We start from the raw sequence: 21,420 nt of genomic DNA, 5'->3' as shown, positions 1-21,420 counted from the left end.
ATTGATTAAATCAGTAAGTTTTTCAATTCCATAATCTTCAAGGGCAATAATTTGTTCTATTACTAATTCATCAGGACCTGCTGCCTTTCCTTTCTTCATCTTATTTATTGCATTACGAACTTCAGATTTTAAAATACTTGGACCTTCAAAGTTTTTCTTAATTTCTGGTTTTTCATCTCGATCGTCTTCAAACAATTCCTGAACATACTCAGTCCATCTGTTCATAATCTCATCTTTTACCATGATAATGGTACCATCCTTTGCTTTCAAGCAACCACCTGAAGAACAGAGGAGCTTTTTAACCAGTGATATTCTTGATTTGTTGATGTAACCTTTTTGGATCAGTAATAGGGATTCTTTCTATTTGCTCACATTCCTGGTTTAACCATTCTTCTTTGACTTTTTGACATAAGCTTTTAACTTTTTTATCTAAGGATTTATATTCTATAGGATTTGCTTTCTTCCATCTCCTTTCTTCCATTAGATTTTTGATTTCATCTGTCATTCATTTATTCTCTGTGCTTTTTTTCTTTTTTGGGAATCACTGATTCTACCAAGGCATACTTTAGAGAGTTAAATTTCATTCCTACATGATTGCTATCATCTTCAACAGATTCTATTTCTAGACTTTGAAATCTATTCCTTACTTCAATTGTAAATTTTTGTCTCAAGTTTTCTTCTTTAATTAATTGCAAGTAGTCAAGGGATTGTTCAGGTTTTTGCTTCTTCAGTTTTTGAAGTTTTACTTTTACATGACAGACTACTGGGTTATGGTCACTATTACAGTCTGCACCTGGATATGTTTTGCATTGTGTCACTGAGTTTCTAAATCTTTGGTTTATAGTAATAAAGTCAATTTGATTTCTAGTGTTATCACCTGGACTTTTCCAGGTCCACAAGCGTCTTGAGTGGTTTTTAAAGTAGGTATTCATAATGACCTGATTATTCATCTTGCACCATTCTACCCATTTCTCACCTCTTTCATTTCTTTCCCCAAGTCCAAATTTTCCTATGGTATTTCCATCAGCACCTTGCCCTGCTTTAGCATTTAGATCTCCCATGACAATAACAATATCTTGAGATTTGCATCCATTCTTTGCTTGTTCAAGCTCCTCATAGAATTTATCTATATCTTCATTTGTTCCATCTGTTGTTGGTGCATATACCTGTATAATTGCTAAATCAAATGGTTGTCCTCTGAATCTATCAAGGAGCACTCTTTCTGATATTGCCCAATGTCCTAAAACACTTTTTGCCATGTTTTCATCCATAAGAATTCCTACTCCATTAGTATGGGATGTTCCACAAGAATAAACTAGTGTTTCATTTCTAATCTGACATGTTCCAGCACCTATCCAACGAACTTCGCCAATTCCCATGATGTTAACCGTTAGTCTTTCCATTTCATTTATCACATTGTCCAATCTACCTGCTTGATATAGGGTTCTTACATTCCAAGTGGCAATAAAAGAAATCGCTATTTTTCTTCCCAAATATTCATCTGCCTGTACTATAGCTGTTGACATTTGAGGTCGTAGCTCATCCGCCTTCTCCGTCATAAGTTCAGTTACTGAACTTGCCGGATCTGCCGTTGGCCTTTGCTCGTATCCTGAGCAGAAACACTTGCAAGTGCTACCGTTCCAGGTCAGAGCGGCCCTGGGAGCAATGAATGACTAAGGGGTAACTCCACTTTCCCCAAAGTGCTTAAAGTCCCTAATCAGAGCCTCATCACCGGTTGCAGTTTAGAGTCATACCCAGGAATGAATACATTCAACAAAGAATACAGTCTTAACTTTTGCAAGCAATGGAATCAAGAAAATGACAATCCAACAAGCCCCCAATTCCCTGGGCAGAAAAGTGAAAATCTACTTCTTGCAGTAAATATAACATAAGCAAATTAACATAGAAGATGTTGTAATATTTTTGGATAAATTGTTACATATTTAAACAACTGTTGAAAATCATAAGTATTATTAGACTTACAAATAAAATGGTAGAAATATAAAATTCCTGAAGAATCAAAAGGAGGTTTAAAATGATAGTTGTTCACTTTTTACAGTGCAAATAAGCTCACCCTGTGAAGTCTGTTACTTTCAGCTTTACCATATAATCCAGGTAAATCTGAGTCTATTCATAAACAGCCTAGAATTTGAAAAACCAAGCAACATTTTAACAATGAAGATACTATATAAGTTTACTTCAAAGTAAATCTTAAGGAATTTGAGAAGCTGAATTTCAGAGACCATTATAATGTTTCGAGAGCCATTTAAAGTCATAGTCATAGTCATAGCCATACTTTACTGATCCCGGGGAAATTGGTTTTCATTACAGTTGCACCCTAAATAATAAATAGTAATAGAACCATAAATAGTTAAATAGAAATATGTAAATTATGAACTAAGTCCAGGACCAGCCTATCTGCTCAGGGTGTCTGACCCTCCAAGGGAGGAGTTGTAAAGTTTGATGGCCACAGGCAGGAATGACTTCCTGTGACGCTCTGTGTTGCATCTTGGTGGAATGAGTCTCTGGCTGAATGTACTCCTGTGCCCACCCAGTACATTATGTAGTGGATGGGAGACACTGACCATGATGGCTTGCAACCTAGACAGCATCCTCTTTTCAGACACCACCGTGAGAGAGTCCAGTTCCATCCCCACAACATCACTGGCCTTATGGATGAGTTTGTTGATTCTGTTGGTGTCTGCTACCCTCAGCCTGCTGCCCCAGCACACAACAGCAAACATGATAGCACTGGCCACCACAGACTCGTAGAACGTCCTCAGCATCATCTGGTAGATGTTAAAGGACCTCAGTCTCCACAGGAAATAGAGATGGCTCTGTCCCTTCTTGTAGACAGCCTCAGTGTTCTTTGACCAGTCCAGTTTATTGTCAATTCGTATCCCCAGGTATTTGTAATCATCCACCATGTCCACACTGACCCCCTGGATGGAAACAGGGGTCACGGGTACCTTAGCTCTCCTCAGGTCTACCATCAGCTCCTTAGTCTTTTTCACATTAAGCTGCAGATAATTCTGCTCACACCATGTGACAAAGTTTCCTACCATAGCCCTGTACTCAGCCTCATCTCCCTTGCTGATGCATCCAACTATGGCAGAGTCATCCGAAAACTTCTGAAGATGACAAGACTCTGTGCAGTAGTTGAAGTCCAATGTGTAAATGGAAGTGGACTATAGAATTTTTTCCTTTTACATTTAAGGTCAAAGCTCATTCTGGCTTTTCTCACTTCCCTCAAAATTTGAGTCAAAGGCTTTCAGCCTCCCCACTGAGACCAGAACAGCCACTTTACAGTGGTTGCATCTTGTGAAAACCATACAATTTAAGTGCAATCTTTTGTGCTGGATTAATGGAACAAGCAAGCAGTTCAAGACTGACTGGAAATTCAGGTCCAATCAGACAAAGTTTGAGAAACTACATCTTACAAAATCCTCATTATTTGTCATAGTCATAGTCATACTTTATTGATCCCGAGGAAAATTGGTTAAATTTGGATAACAATGCATACAAAGTTAGATATTTTGCAAGCATTATTTATCCTCAGTATCAAAACATTAATTTTGTTATCTCTGTGCAATGTGTTTAACTGTGTCCTTCGGTTGTTATGAAAAAATCGACTTTCAAAATAGCTAATTTTGGTCCAATCCAAAAATTAATTTAATATTTTAGAATTCCCATCTTACTTGCCACCAACTGCTGTAATGCAGGATCTTTCTCTATTATACCAATATACTTTACTGAGCTACTTACAATAATGAAACCTTATAACATCACTGAAGCTAACAAGATAATCTCTCAAAATAAAAGTGGTGCCATAGAATCATCAAATTGTAAATATTACAGGATTTCTAGCAACTACAAAATAATTATTCTAATGTTGGTGTGAGAAATATAAATTAATTTTCACCTTAAGAGGGTACGGGTTAATGATGGACTGCAAGCCATGATTTGTTAAAGGGAAACAGTCTGTTACTGAGCATTTTGATAAAATGCCGAGGAAGGTTGACCAATATAATGCATTAGCTATTTTGTGTTGGAATGACAAAACAGTTGCTAGAGCATCTCGTAAGATATCTATGCAGCAAGAAGCACATAATATGAAAGACACAATGGTAATTTGAATATTTAAATTGCTGAACAATAGAAGAGTAGTGTAATAAAGGGATATAATCCAGATATATTGTGAGACAAAATAAGGGATTGATATTAGTAAAGTTTTCTGTTATAAATAAATACTGTGTAGATTATAATGTCAGATTTTGGAGATAAAACTTCATTTTGTGATGTAAAAAATGAACCTATTATGTGCAGTTCGGGGATCATTTAGTTGCTCTGGAATGCACTAAATAAGGTGGTAAACACGAAGGAATTCTGCAGATGCTGGAAATTCAAGCAACAGACATCAAAGTTGCTGGTGAACGCAGCAGACCAGGCAGCATCTCTAGGAAGAGGTACAGTTGACGTTTCGGACCGAGACCCTTCGTCAGGACTCACAAATAAGGTGGTAATTGCTTTAGGTACTTTCACAACATTTAAGGAGCATTTAGATGGACAACTGAAAAGATATGGGCCCATACAAAGGTATTTCCATGCTGCTCAATTCTAATTGTTATAGCACAGAAGGAGGCATTTCTGTAATGAATTCATGTTTGTTCCCTGTAGAGCAGTCTAATTAGGCTTATTTCACCAATCTTACTATGTTGTCCTATACTTTGTTCTGTATGTATTCCATTCTCCTTGTAAAGCCATGACTAGCTGTGTTCCTAACTTACTTCAAGGCACTGTTGGAAATCATACTGTGTAAAAAGATTGTTCCCTACATCTTTCCTGTACCTTTTGTCCTTCATGTTAAAGTTGCATGCTCTGGCATTTGAACTATCTGTTATCAGGAATAACTTCTCCCTATTTGTAAGGATATAATCTCCAGTCTAATCTTGTAGCTGAAATTTCTCACTTTTCTACGTCATCTCTAGGACCTTTACATTGTTCCTAGAGATTGCTGACTATAGTTAGCCATCAGATTTCAGATCCAGTTGTTTGCTGATGACACCACTGTTGTTGGCCGAACCAAATTGGTATAGAGGAGGGAGACTAAAAATGTGGTTGATTGGTGCCACAACAACCTCTCACTCAACATTTGCAAAAAACAAAGAACTGGTTATTCACTACAGGAGGAAGAAAGCCAGTGTGCGTAAGGGAATCAGAGGTGATGAAGATGAGTAACTTTAAATTCCTGGGAGTTAACATATCAGAGAGACCAGCAAATAAATGCCATGTAAAAAAAGCATGGCAGCACATCTAATTTCTTAGAAGGTTGCACAGATTCGGCATGTTATCTAAAACTCAAACACACTTCTATAGATGCACAATGGAGAGTATACTGAGTGGTTGCATCTCAGTCTGGTATGTAAACACAATACCAAAGAATAGAAAAACCTACAAAAAGTAGTGGATACAGCCCAGTTCATCACAGGACAAGCCCTCCCCACCACTAGACATATCTACAAAGAGTGCTAACGCAAGAAAGCAGCACCCATCATCAAAAACCCGTAGTATCCTGGCCATACTCGCTTCTTGTTGCTACGAGTAGGAAGGTGGTACAGATGCCTTAGGTCCCATAACACTAAGTTCAGGAACAGTTATTATCTTCAACCATCAGGCTCCTGAATCAGCGTGGAGATCTTCATTCACTACAACATTGAACTGATCATTGAACACAATGTCTGAAGTCACTTTCAAGGGCTCTGCAACTCATGTTTTCAGCTTTATATATATTTATTATTAATATTTCTTACTTCTTTTTCTATTTGCACAATTTGTCAGCCAGTGTTTGTGTGTCATTTTTCATTGATTCTATTGTACTTCTTTGCTCTACTGTGAATGACTTCAGAAAATGAATCTCAGGGTAGTGTTTGATGACATATACAATCACTTTACTAGGGCACTTTACTAGGTATCTCCTGTAACTAATAAGGTTGCCAGTGAATTAACGTTCATGGTCTTCAGCTTCTGCAGCCTATCTACTTCAAGGTCTGATGTGGCATGACGTGCATTCAGAGATGCTTTTCTGCATATCATTGTAGTTACAAGTGGTTATTTGGTTACAGTTGTGTTCCCATCAGCTTCAATGAGTCTAGCCATTCTCCTCTGACCTCTCTGCAGCTCACTTGATGTTATTTTTTTTGATTTTTTTGCACCATTCTCTGAGACTATTGTGCGTGAAAATCCCAGGAGCTCAGCAATTTAAAGCAGAGATTGACAGGTTCTTGATTGGACACAGCACCAAATGTTATGGGGAGAAGTCTGGGGAATGTGGTTGAGGAGGGGAAAAATGATATAAGCTATGACTGAATAGCAGAGCAGGCTTGATGGCCCAAATAGGCTAATTCTGCTCCTATGTCTTATGGACTTATGGTCTAATTTTTGGAGAACTCAAATCACCACATCTGGCACCCACAAGCATTCCATGGTTAGAATCACTAAGATCACACTTCTTCCCCTTTCTGATGTTTGGTCTGAACAACTGAACCTCTTGACCATGTCTGCATGTTTTTATGCATTGAGTTGCTGCCACATGTTTAATTGATTAGACATTTGCATTAAAGATCAGACGTACAGATGTACCTAATAAAGTGGTCACTGACTGTATGGACTTTGGTAATAAGTTTACTTTGAACTTTGAAGACTCGGTGTAATCTCTCATCTTTTGTTTTCTAATGCCTCTACTTAAGAAGCCGAAGATCCTATATTTTTTCTCATTCCTTAACTTTGAAGGTTACGTATAGATAAACCCAGGTTTCTTCTCACAAAACATAATAAATCCTTGTTTTAATTCCCAGTGGCAAACTTTCTTCCCACTCTGCCATTCAACCCAAATCCTTTTTCAGTCTATTACTGACCTTACCGCCATCTTCAGTACACCTGAGCTTGATGTCATGTGTAAATATTGAAATTTTATTCTGCACAGCCATATTCAATTTATTATAAAAATCAAATAAAGCAGTGACCGCAGCCCTGACTGGAAGCGAAATTCACTGCCCATCATTCTCCAGAATAAAAACTAACCATTTACCCTGACTAGTTGTCTTCCTTGAGTCATTTCTTTTCTCTCACACTGCATTGACACCTTTGAGTCCATGGGTCTCAATATTGCTATTTCCAATATTTTCCAATATGAAAGGATCATTTAAGTTTACCTATTTCATCTTTGCGCATGTCCTTCATCTTATCTATGGTGAGCTTCTTTTCCTCCAGCTTTGAGAGCACATGACCCGGCAAAACTGAGAACTGGCGTAGCGGATTGCACCATCCCCATAATCTCCTGTCAATTATCTTGCACAAATTTAACAGCTTGTATGTCATTGCAGGCCACCTCCTCCTTAGAGAAACTTCGAATAGTGCCCGGACAATTCGAGCTGCATTCTACAAGCACAGTAAGAAAACATACCAAGTAAATGGCTGGAAATATATATAACAAGATATACATTTACATGTAAAAACTACATATTATCTGCACTGACATTAGTACTTACTAAAATATCATGTAAATTTCTCTTACTATAAACCTACACAATTTTTTTAGTTGTAAATTACATTTGCAATGCTGTTAAGATTGTGTCAACTTAATTCAATATAGATAAAAATTTATAATGAAAATTCTCTCCTAATATCCTCTATCAGCATTTACAACATTTAATTAAGTCTTGCAGTATGCTTCCCGAAATCAAGAAATCCACAAATCTTATTATTGCACTTTTCCACTCGTGAAAATGATCCATTTAATTGCTCAACTGGTGGAAAATTCCCAAGTTTAAATTTCATGTACCACTTTTAATACATTCTTGAAATAGCCTCTTGCGAAGGGTTAAATTACTACAAGCGATGTAAGATTGTAACATTGGAACGTTGAGTTGCTGGTCTCCTCTCTTGTTGCAGGAGCGAACTTCCTCTCCCTCACTGGAGAGAGAGAGAGAGCCTGTCTGAGATACTGAAATGCTGGGTTATGGATTGTAGTTTTGATGGATTCTGGATAAAGATCCCTTTGTGGGCTTTTATTGTTGCTTGTATGGTGGGGGGAGGGTTGATGCTTCTGTTGCTGCTTGGGGGAGCAGGCTTTGATGTTTCTATTACTCATTCTATGGGGTTTCTTGCTTTGGGGATGTCTGTGAAGAGTAAGAATTTCAGAGTGTATACTGCATATATTCTCTGATATTAAAAAGAATCTTTGAACCTTTGAAGTTTCAAAATATATAACTATTGTTCTAGGTCAAGTATTTTCTTACCCACTCTTCTAGAAATGGCAAAAATAAGAGTTGGAATTTTTAAAGAGAAAAATAGAGAAAAAAGATGAGATAAAAATAAGGAATGTCAGGTGATATGTAACAAGATATATGAAGGCTATCAGCATATATCAGAATTAACTCTACTGTGAACGTCTGCAAGAAAATTAATCTCTGGATGGTATATGGTGACTTACACATACTTTGATAATCAATTTACTTTGAACTTTAAATTCTGGTAATATGATAAGGAAGGACACAAAAGCATTAAAGCTTGTGAAGAGAAAATTAGCAAGGACTGGAAAATTATAGTTATGAGCAGATCAACTAATTGGGCTTTAGATGAGATGCATAAAATTTAAAAGAGGCCTAATCAGGATACATATGAATTAGAATTAGAAGCAGGAGTAAATCACTTGGCCCCTCAAGCTTCCACCACCATTTAATCCATAGCAAAACAGACTAGAGTCACATATGCAAGTTAATTGCTGGAAGAATTAGAGAGGAGTTGATCAGAAATGTTTTGACCCCTAAAGTGAGGAATCCAGAATGCAAAATCTGAAAGTAATCCTGCAGAGAGAAATCCTTATCAGATTTTAAATACATTTGGATATGGCCTTGAAATGTTGCAACTCATCAAAGCTACAAATTAAGATGTGGTAAATTCATCTAATCCTAAGGAGTTCTACTTTTGGTAGTCCTGGCTGTTGGAAAGAAAAGGCTATCTTTTATGTATTCTGTAATTCTTACATCTATATATCATCTTGGTAGATCTTAATATCGTTAAAAGTATGTCACAACAAATTAAGATTTTTTATGTGAACTCGCTATTTGGAGGGAAGTTATAACAAATATAAACGATCAACTGAAGTGTACTTGTTGAACAAGATTAGGAGGACTCCTTAGTTTTCACTGAATATTAACTACAAGTACTCATACCATCATAATGTAAAACATACCAGATTGTTTTGCAAATTGACAAATTTGATACAAAACTACAAGGTAATTAATATAAAACACATTCAAAGTTACAGTTTTAGGAAGAAGTCTAAAGAATAAAGGTAGATAGGAATTTCATTTCAGGTCAACTAAATGTGGCACATCTGTGAATGCAGCATTCCCCATCAATCAGTCACCAACCTCAGTGCAAGTTTCAATGAACAATATTATCTGTAAGACTGATATAAAAACAGACAATTCTGTAAATACTCAGCTGGCGAGACAACATCTAAGAGGAGGAAAACAGAGTCAACATTTTAGGACAATGACTTTTTCTCAGCCCTATTGATTATTTACAGTAAATTATAATTGTGGTTAAATTAAACAGTGGCTGCTGTATGTTTTGGTGAAGGAACAAATGAAATATTAGATCAACTGTCTTTAAGAAAAATAACTAGTTACTAGATATTAGTAACAATTAAATAAAATAAACCAAATTTTTTTAATAAAGTCTTTTAAAGAAAAGATGCTGAATATGGAGAATGGCTCATTTATGCTTCTATACTGCAATCTTGTACAGATTTTTTACAAAAGTAAAAAGCAAGGGATCTATTACAGCTTGTTGCCAAGTTACAAATGCCTAATTTGTGAACTCTGAACTATTAATTAATTCCCATATTATTAGATTCAGAAATCCGATTTATGTACATGCAGTATATTTGCTCCTATAAACAGTAGTACTAATTTCCTCCTTATCTCCACTTTAAGTACTTGTTCATTTTTGAGTCTTGTACACTGTTGATGCCATTCATTACAATACTGAGAAGGTGATTTTATGCTATATTGAGTGTTTTTTGTGTACTTTACAACATAGACAACATTTATTGATGGATATCCGTAAAAATAAACTTGTTTGTTACCTGGGGATGGCCTCCACTGGTCACCTTTATCCATTTTCCTATCATTCAAACTATTTGCTCTAATAATTAGGAGCACTGATACAGTGTTTGACCAAGAAAGGAACAGTAATTTGTTACTTCATTGCTACATTATCATGGTCTGCTCATCTTCCGTTTAAGGATTCAGCATAAAACTTGTGGAAAAAACTTCTTTTAAAAGCACGTTGCACTACATAACGTATGTTTTAAATTATTGATAGACTTTGTTGAGCTAACTAATGAACAGAAGAAGAAAAAAAATCAAAGTTACCAGTCAGAGTTTAATATACTTTACTTTCTTTGGATATTCAAGGCAGAGATCTTACACTGTACAGATCAGGTTGTACTTTTATTATGGTCCTTCTAAGACATGAAATATATAACAGCTCAACTTCCTTTCTGTACGTGAACAAAGTGAAGTGTTCCCAAGAAAGAAACTAAATGACAGCATAAACCCAGAGGAAGTAATAAAGTAGACATGTTTTGATGGGATGCCAGTACTGAAAAGAAAACAGAATTACACCATATTTAATTTAGAAAGAAAACAATGTTAAGTATCCAATGTAGTTAGATTGTGCCAGTTGTTAGCATTTGTGGCCCACTAACTACCATAGTAACAGTTTGCTCGGAATGTAGGTATACTAAGTTTGCAGATCTGAACTTGATATATTGGTGTAAATGGTCTGTGTGGACCATACAAAATTTATTCTTTACTGGCCAGCTATCCAGATGTCCAGGGCTGGGTTCAATTACCACTTATACTAATTAGTTCAGGCATAATTTTCACATTATTTCAGCTTAATTAATAACTACTTTAACCTATAATGTTAAAATCTGTTTAAAAATGTTTCCTGCTACTGTAAATCAGCTTTATAGACTTACAAAATTTCGCAGCTATAATGCTGGCTTTTTTCAAGTACCATTTAATCCCCTTTCCTGATTTTAAAAAGTATTCAGGATTCTGTTTTTCATTGAATATTTCATATCATGACATGCAACTTTATCATCTAAGTTTTCCTCTTTCTTACTAATACATTAAATATATTTCCTAAGTTATCGAATGAGAAGCATCCAATGTCTCCAGCCTCTCCTCAACCCTAGCACAACAAATGAATTTCTTCTGCATTTTCCGGACTCAATTTGGTTCGGAATGCTGTTGCTTGCTTCTATTGCTTTGTGTTTTTTTGCTTTTTCGCTGCTCTTTGGGTGTTGGCCTTTAATTTTTTGAAATTGGGTTCTTTCATGTTTCTTGCTTTGTGGCTGACTGTAAGCAAGGAAATCTCAAGGTTGTATAATTATATTTTTTGATAACAAATGTACTTTGAAATCTTTGAATAAAACTGTGTATTTTGGCAACTATTCAAAAAATAGAAACCTCAAATTGAACACCATTACAACTTAATTTTTTAAAAGTGAAATATATTTAATTGAAATGCAGATAGTATCTAATAAATGTGGGTACTGTTTTACTATATTTATTCCCACAAGTAGATGTGGAGCTGGAAGAGATTTAGGTCAACACTTTCTAGCTTGAAACAAATGCTTTCAAGTAACCACAATTCTCCACCAGCATGCAATTTAGGATAAAAGGTCTCAGAGAACTGATTAATCTCTGGTAATATATAACTTATTTACAACAGGCTTACAAAATCTGACATGCCAACTTATTTATTCATTCTGAATTTATAAAAAGTGCTAATGAACATTCATTGACAATCAATCAAGAGTCTATGAGAAAATGTTGAAAACGAATATCCGATGAAAAATAAATTATGGTATTTTCCAAAAGAATTTGTGAAGGTTAGATAGCATTGCACATTTTCTTTTCCTCTTTCTTTCACAAGCCTCATAGAACTCTGAACAGACTGCATTGTTAATATCTTTAACAAGGTACTGAATTTTGCTACAAACAACTGGGCATATTTTAAGAAATTAACTTTTCTCAACTACTCTGTGAGAATCAAAATATCTTCCTTATTCAATTGAAAATTGGAAGATGTAGCTCAAAGGTCTGAAATCTTCAAAAACGATGTAATTACACAACATTACAATACTTACTGAGAGAAATTAATTTGTACCCTAGATCGTACCTGCGCAACATATGCAGAGTCAGAAATGAGTGAAAAACTGTCCAGTTCACCGTGGCTAATGTAGGTTTGAAGAAGAATGTTCACTTTTCCATAGGCATTCTCTACTCCACCTGCGACAGGCAGCTCACAGTAATTGCATAGCAGCTGATCGAGCTCCTCCATCTCTTCCTCTCTTACCTGCAAAAATACAAAGAAATTCAGTACATTTAATACTAGGATATGATTTAGCAAGTAGCATTAAAAACAAAGATTCAATCTTAAAATCAAATGAGACATGCTGCCTCCATTACATTCTCAAAACAAGTCTCTGCAGCATTTTTGTAAAGATGTTCTTGTACTAACATTAAAAAGATATAGTTTATACAATAGATTCAGATAATCAATAATGCGGTCAAACCCATGACCGAATCCAGACCCTGGGTTAAGAAGAATCTTAGAGCTTATACTGCTGAATATCAAAAGGGAATACAATGATCAACAAACAGAATGGCTCCCTTTTAAAACTAGCAAGTAAACAAAAAACTCTACTCTTCAGTGTTCTTAAAAGCACTAACATCAATGTTTGAAGTCTACAACGTGATGCTAATTTAATAGTATGACCTCCCAATAAAAGATTTCTCACAGCCACAAGTTGTTTTAAGTTACATGCCCAAAAGTGATTATAAACAGGACCTCTTATTAAATAACTGCTAAGTGACATATGATGTTTCAGCTTATATTCATTTATTTATCTTTTCCAGATATGGGTATCACTCAAAAGGCCAACATTTATTGCCCACCTCCTAGTGAGGTGATGGTGAGCTGTCTTCTTAAACCCACTGATCAAAGTATTCCCACAATGCCTTTGGGGTGAGAGTTCCAGAATGTCAACCTGGCAACAATGGAGGGCAAATAAATCAGATTGGTGAATTGGAAGTTACCTTCAGGTAACAGCATTCCTCTGCACCCTGCTGCCTTTGTTTGTCATGGTAGTAAGGGCAAAAGGGTTAAGAGACATTATTGGAGTAATCCAGGAGAATGACTGCATTTTGGAGATTGTATACATGGAGGGCACTCTGCACCTTTAGTGGAGGGAATCTGAGATGGCAATAAGGAAGCAATTAGGAGGGAAATAGATCGGTTAGTTGAGTGATGCCACCAGAGCAACCAATAATAAGAATTTATTGTTATCAAAGATTAAACAATCTCATTGTAGCACACAAGAGAAAATCAGAATCACAAAATATTTGTAAAGTCATTGCATACAAATTCCACTTATTGAATAATCTTTCACTTTCAGCTATTACAATTGAGCTCTGTAACAAACTGCATTACCATAAAACCTTTTTGCATCTGTAACAATTGAAATATCAAGCTACAATGTTCCTAAACAAAAGAATATAAGGCTCGCCATACTGATGCTCCATCAATCAGAAATGCAGAGATTTTGATGCAGAACTAATAGTTGGAAATTAGGAAAAAAATCTTGTAATGTGTTTAGCTGCATGACAATGGAATTAAACAATGAACATGCTACTGTAAAAATTATCAGGCTCTCTGGAAATAACTTAGTCCCAGAAAAATATCTAAACATTTCTATGAATTATTATAGATGATTAAATCCTAGGTTTTGTGCTGTTAGTGGTCATTGGAAAAAGATGAGATTAATGTTATTTGTTGCATGTACATTGAAACGTTCAAACATACAGTGAAATGTGTCATTTGTGTTAATGACCAAAACAGTTTGAGGATTGTGCTGGGGACAGCCTGCAAGTGCACTGCCAGCATAATGTGCCCACAATTCACTAAACCTGATCTAACTTTAAAATGTGGGAAGAAACCAGAGCAACTGGAGGAAACCCATGTGGTCATGGGGAGAACATACAAACTCCTTACATTGAGTGGCAGGAATCGAACCCTGATCAGGGATCACTGGTGCTGTAAAGTGATTGTGCCTTACCGCTACACTACCGTACCGTCTAAATACCAACCTAAACAAGTTTGCAGGGTTATGATTTTCGACTAATTGGAAATACATGGTCAGTACAACTTTGGCTTTTTTTTTTACTGGCTATAGATACAATCACAATGTACGAAATCTGATCAGAAACTCAAATTCATTCCCAAAATTTAAATGGCCAAATATAGGGGAAAATATTGAAGATGGATTTTGTTTAAATGCCAAAGGTATTGATACGAGGCAAATTCCTTTAAGCTGACACCACCTTCCCTTTCTGATGGTTCAATATTCTGTACTGTATATGAACATTCTCGTAAACAAAACCTCAGCTTCTTTGATGGGCAGATGACCAAAATTAAATTCTTCCCACCCTTAGTACTCTTCTCCATTTTCATCTCCATGCCATCCCTCAGCAACTTTATTCATGCCATTAGATGCCAGATACAGTTGTTATATACACAATCCTAAATGACTATGTTTTACAATGTTAATAAAGAGGAAACCTAAGCAGTTGTCTTCAGCCTTCATCACAAACCATTTGACTCACAGTCCTCAATGGCCTTATTCTTTGCCATGTGCTGTTCCTTGCCCTTCCTTGGCTATTGTCTCAGGACAAAGCAAGTTAGCTACCTAAGGTGATCTACTGACCACTAAGCATTTCCACTGCTAAATAGCATTTCCTTTAAAATTTTTACCTGCTATGGATATCTAATGGCAAAAGCCTCAGGATACCTTATGGCAAAAGACTCATCAATTCCTCATGTCTTTGTTACCTTGCATCCTTCAGTCTTCCTGAGGTGTAACTCTCCCATAACACTGCTGTGCCTAGCCTGTTCTAAACAAAGTGTGGCACATCTGCCATCACAGTATTTGCTCATATTTGCTACTGATCATCATTATAGTTCAATTTTTACAACAGCACCCCTCTTCATCCCTGTAACCTTCCAAAATTTTCCAAGAAATCTGCATTCTTAGTACATTATTGGGCTGTCACAAATGACTAAACACAAATCTTCAGCAGGTAAGGAAATCAATGAAGTTAGTACAGGAAAGTAGTATTCAGGTTAAAAAATAGATATCATCTTGCACAACAGTGAAGCCAGCACAAGCAGTCCCAATGTTTTCTCTCCATGACTCAGCCTTTGATTTGGTTATGAAACTCTTGTACCAAGAAAATCAACATCACTTTGAAGGACTAACTGTTAGCCAGACAGTGCAGGAAAGAATGAAGTAAATAATTATAGAGAGTTCTAGTATTATGCAATTAAAAAACTAAAGTGCTTTCAAGTGATGTGAATGAACTAAATAACTGAATGCATCAGCCAGCAACATCGAAAACAGACAAAAGGTTTTCACTATATTTTGCATGCTTTCAGTTTCAATAGACTACAGAGGTTAGAAATTTATAGCTTCAGGAAGTGGAATAGTAATACTGGACTGGATTTTTTTTCTTGGATAATCCATATATAATTTAACTATTTTGAAGTACTACTCCACTATGAAACAGCTACTTCATTAGTAATGCATCTATTTTCTCAGATAAACTTGGTATGACTGTAAAATTTCAGGAAAATTCAAAGCTCATTAAACATATTTTATTTAAACCACAAGGAAATACCAGCCACGCTGTCAATGTGAGCTAATCTCTCAACCTCAATATCACAATGATAATTTATTAGTCTCTTCTGGTGAAATCAGTAAAGTAACTGACAAAACAAACGCTTTTGTGTAAACAATTTTCAGACTTTGTAAACACACTACCTTTACACTAACAAATAACTTTCTTTGACCCTACACATTCGGATTTCACAAAAAGATCTTAACCATAAATATGGTAATAATTGGAGGAGGTTTAATTTAAACTTTGCTCAGGTTCGCCATATTTTTAAATGGACATGGACTTCTAGCATTTCCCAAATACTAAGTTAGTGATTAGGTTGTTTTACCCCCAAGGTCTTTCAATGATCATGATGTATTATAGTTGTAAAGGTTCTACATAAGAATCATCTTCAGTATTCAACATGTACATGTTACCATAATTGTAAACTACAGAAGTTCCATATCTAAAGGATTACGGTGTACAATACATATGAAATATGATAATATGCTCTACTGAATAATTTTTTTAAACAGCCCCAGCTGGGTGATACAATAATTATCACAAAATACATGATATTACAGCCAGAAATCATTATAAAATTTGCAACATATCTGCAGTTCATCTATGCTATAGAGTTGCTCAGTGTTGAATGTAAATAAGTACAAGTAAGCCATTGCTAAATTAAAACCTAGATTAAAACAAAATACTCCCTTGCAGGCAATGCCAAGTGAAATAAATCTGGGCACTTAACTCTTTTCAAAGTACTACAGAAAATCTACAATTTGTTTTCCCGTTACTACTAGTTAATCAAACACAGCATTACAAGATTGTGTGATTAATGCAACTATTAAAGTTTGTGCAGCTGAAGGCACTGTTTTAGGTAATGTTCCATAGAACATTGCCATAGAAATTCTTCAACACTTGGAAAAGCACATTAAATTGATAATATGCAGTCAGCCAATTAGAACTTACTACAGAGTTTGCCACTGCAAAATTCAATGGTTTGCATTGTATATTATAAAACAGGACATATTCAGTTTATGTGGTGAAAGGTTGTTCTTCTATGTGTAGGTCTGGTTCACATTAGGCTTCAGCTCTGGCTCACATTAAGTTTCAGCTCCAGTTCATGGGAATGTGATCTGTGAGGAGAAGAGGGCTGGCAAAGAAAGAATTATTGTTGAAGTATTGCCATTAATTGGGAGTTAGTGGGGGGAGAAAATGGATTAGGATCCTCAGGGTTACGTTGGGCATCAGGTCAAAGAAAAGCTGTGATCAGTGCTTGTGGACCAGCAGGATAGAGGGTGGAATGGGTCACAATGGATTTTAGGACAATGAAGGTGAGGCTCATAATTGTTATTGAGTTAGTTTGGTTTGCTGTCATATACACAAGGGGTGCACACATGAAGCTCAGAGTAAAGAGTATACATACTAATAATTAATAAATATAATATAACAACACAGGAAGGTTGCAAAGATTGTGGTGCAATCTGAAGTAATGCAAAAAGAAATGCTGCAGTGACAACAATGGAAAAACTGAGAAAGGTAGAATTAAGAGTTCGAATATGTGGCAGCAAACCTGGAAGGGGATTTAAAAGAGTTGATTGGTTCAACTGGGTTGAGAAGGATAGTATTAATCAACATTGGGGGTACGCGGAAGAAAACCACTAATAAGATCTAGTGCAAATCCACTTTAATGACAAAAGAGACCTCACACAGAACATCAGAAGAAAATTAGGCCATTCAGCCCAATGAGTCTGCTCCACCAATCATCATGGTTGATTTATTATCCCTCTCAACCCCATTCTACTGCCTGCTCTCCGTAACCTTTGACACCCTGACTAATCAAGAACCTATCAACCTCTGCTTTAAATATACTAAATGACTCCACAGCTGTTTGTGGCAATGAATTCCATAGATTCATCACCCTCTGGCTAAAGAATTCTCTCCTCATCTTTGTTCTAAATGGACGTCCCTCTATTCTGAGGCTGTGCCCTCTGGCCCTAGATTCACCTACTATAGGAAATATCCTCCCCACATCTATACTATCAAGGCCTTTCAATATTTGATAGGTTTCAATGCAATCCCCCTTCATCCTTCTGAACTCCAGCGAGTACAGGCCAGAGCCATCAGATGCTCCTCATGTTAACCATTTCATTCACAGAATCATTCCTGTGAACTTCCTCTGGACACTCTCCAATGGCTGCATATTTTTTCTTAGAAAAGGGGCTCAAAACTACTCACAATACTCCAAGTGTGGTCTGACCAATACCTTATAAAGACATATCATGTAGATTTGTTTCTGAATGGATAGGCCATGCTGTCTACAGAGGACCCCAAAATATAATGTCAGACATCAGAGTCTACAAATTTTTAGCAATTACTTTCATATGGGAGTTGTAATGCATAACACACATGAACGTAGAATTATGTAATATACAGTATAATTTGTTGGTCACTGTTGATAAAGTAAAGGATGCATTCTTGGATAGAATTGACACCTGTAATGTTTTATCTGCTTTGTTATGAAAATAGATTAACAATTAAAGAAATACTCACGCTGAAACTATTTTCAAACAATTAGGATACACAATTACAGAAGTCTGATCATGTAGCCCTGTGTACTTCAGGATGATTGAACATGATTGCGTTTTCTCAGAGGAAAATACAACAACCATTTCCAGTTCATTCTGGGAATTTAACTGAAAAATTGCTTTCATGACTTAAGCACACACATATGATACAATTTTTTGGCACCAGGTCCTGGAGTTTTGCTAGGGAAATTAATCTAGTCCTGATGAAGGGTCTCGTCCCAAAACAATGACTGTTTACTCTTTTCCATAGATTCTGCCTGGCCTGCTCAGTTCCTCCACCATCTTATATGTGTTACTTTGAATTAATCTAGTTTGTTGGCCATTCTTGGAAAACCATATTATTGATACTGTTGGCTGGAAACGTCCTTGGGCAAGTCGCATCCTTTGCTTTTACGGCTCTATTCTGTGAAGTCAAACGTTTCTCCACTTACAAGGTACTGATCTCAGACTAACATCATATGACCCCTGACAACAAAACTAAATTAAACCTCTGAACACTAACACTCTCTCCCATACAACCTACTGAAAGCTATTTTAAGGGCAAAAAAAACAATTCTGATGGAGGTTAGAGGCAGGATCAGATGCACATCAGCTTTGTCAGGGTTTGCAGGCCATTACTTCCTACAAAGTCAAAACTATCATCAATGGCTGTGATGTTTCACTCCCAGATGAGCTCAATGCTTCCTATGCACGTTTTGAAAGGGAGAATAAAACTACACCCGTGCGAATCCTTGCAGCATCTGGTGACCCTGTGACCTCCTTCTTGAAGGACAATGTCAGAACATTTTTCAAGAGGGTGAACCTTGAAAGATGCTCAAGGACAGTTTCAATGTCTTACTGCAGCAGTTGGAGGTTCCCACCCGCTTGCAACAATAACACCAGTGCCCTAGAAGTGCAGGGTGAGCTGCCTCAATGACTATTGGCCAATGGCACTCACACCTACAGTGATGAAGTGCTTTGAGAGGTTGGTCATGGCTAACATCAACTCTTGGCTAAGCAAGGACTTGGACCTGCTGCAACTTGCCTATTGCCATAACAGGGCTACAGGAGATGCAATTGTACTAGCTCTCTACTGGGCTTGGATCACCTGGACAATAGTAATACCTATGTCAGGCTGCTGTTTATTGATTACAGCTCAACACCATCATACCCTTAGTTCTAATCAACAAACTCCAAAACCTGGTCCACTGTACCTTCATCTGAAACTGGATCCATGACTTCCTCATTGGGAGATCACAGTCTATGTAGATCGGAAATAACATCTTTTCCTTCCTGACAATCAACACTGGAACACCTCAAGAATGTGTGCTTACCCCACTGCTCTATTCTCTCTACAGCCACAAATGTGTGGCTAAACACAGCTCAAGTGCCATCTATAAATATGTTGATGACTCAACTATTATTGGCAGAATTCCAGATGACGATGAGGTGGTGTACAGGAGGGAGAAAGAACAGGTCACTGAGTGGTGTCGCAGCAACAACTTTGCACTCAAAGTCAGTAAGACTAAGGAATTGATCGTGGACTTCAGGAAGCGGAAATCAAGGGAACACATGCTAGTCATTGAGGAATCAGAAGTGGAAAGGATAAGCAGTTTCAAGTTCCTGAGTATCAACATTTCTGCTGATCTATTCTGGGCCCAACGTACTGATGCAGTTACAAAGAAAGTACAACAGCATATATTTCATTATGAGTTTGTGTATCACCAAAGACACTTGCAAATTTTTACATATATACTCTGGAGAGCATTCTAACTTGTATCTGTATACCATCTGGTATGGAGGGACCACTGCAAATTTTCAGGAAAAGCTGCAGAAACTTGCAAATCAGCTAGCTTCATCAAGGGCATCAGCCTCCCCAACATCAGGGACACCTTCAAAAGGTGATGTCTCAAAAAGGTGGCATCCATCATGAAGGGCCCCCATCACTTAGAACATGCCATCTTCTCATTGCTTCCATCAAGGAGGATGTACAGGAGCCTAAAGACACACACTCAACATTTCAGAAACAGTTCTTCCCCTCTGGCATCAGATTTCTAAATGGATAATGAACCCATGAGCATGTATTATTTCCCATCTCATTTTGTACAAATAATTTCATGTTTTAATATATACTTACTGTAACTTAGTTCTTATTACTATGTATTGCAATGTACTGCTGCCGCAAAACAACACATTTCACGTCATATGGCAATGACATTGAACCGGATTCTGATTCTGAAAATTCAATCTCCAAACCTTCATCCAAGACACCTCATCCCTGAAAAGCCGTAGAGGGCCTATGATCAAAACATCAAAGCAGTTCCCAGCATGTTGTAACCCACAGTTAGTTTAATGTTTTAAAATGCAAATTTTAAGCTTTAGTTCATTAAGTACTCAATTCATCAATTCTTTCATCCTCAGACCCATATTTTGAACTATGAAGTTTTTCCACATAATTCATTTAAAGAGCAATTGCAACAGGTTTCTATCCTTGTTCCTTCATAAGCTATACCATCTTGAATAAATTCTTCACGGAGAAGCAAAACTTCAGTATTAAAGTCAATTTAAACAGGGAAGATGGCGGTGCGATGCAGCACGCAGCAGCCACTCTGGAATGAATATCTATTATTTGTTAAGTAGGAGGCCGTGCACAATACTGATTTGACGGTGATGGATGTGAGAAGCACGGAGGAACATCTGGTGAAACTTCTGAAATGCCTGTTTCGCTGCCGCTGCTACTGTGTGATCCAAAGTTTCTGGAGGGCAAGGGCCCGAATCCTCGGCTTTGCCTGTTGCTTGGCAGCCGGGGTTGGGGTCGAAGCGCTCGGCAGAGATGGTGCTTGGTGTCGGAGGGCTGGTCAGAGGTTCGAAGTTTTCGGACGGACTCAGAGTCGGCTGTGGTTGGGTGCTTCCAGGGTGCTGCACCGGCAAGTTTGTGGCGCTGGAGGTTCATGGCAGAGAGAGTTTTTCTTCCTTCTACCGTCTGCATGAGATGATGGGGCTATCGGGACTTTGAGACTTTTTTTACTGTGCCCATGGTCTGCTCTTAT

General features: G+C 37.0%; 1 protein-coding gene across 1 annotated transcript in view; it reads right to left on the bottom strand.

Moving 5' to 3' along the window:
* Positions 1-21,420, bottom strand: part of ascc3 (activating signal cointegrator 1 complex subunit 3) — a 399,975-nt gene that overhangs the window by 163,086 nt on the left and 215,469 nt on the right. The window contains exons 20-21 of the mRNA XM_063040308.1: positions 12,262-12,438; positions 7,212-7,437 (exon numbers count right to left, since the gene is read on the bottom strand). Of these exons, the coding sequence (XP_062896378.1) occupies positions 7,212-7,437; positions 12,262-12,438 (403 nt within the window). The remainder of the gene's footprint in view (positions 1-7,211; positions 7,438-12,261; positions 12,439-21,420) is intronic.

This window comes from Mobula hypostoma, chromosome 2, assembly GCF_963921235.1.
Source record: "Mobula hypostoma chromosome 2, sMobHyp1.1, whole genome shotgun sequence".
In the NCBI taxonomy this organism is placed as follows: Eukaryota; Metazoa; Chordata; class Chondrichthyes; order Myliobatiformes; family Myliobatidae; genus Mobula; species Mobula hypostoma.
The sequence above is the reverse complement of the archived record's forward strand: the minus strand, read 5'-3'. Positions and strand labels throughout refer to the sequence as shown.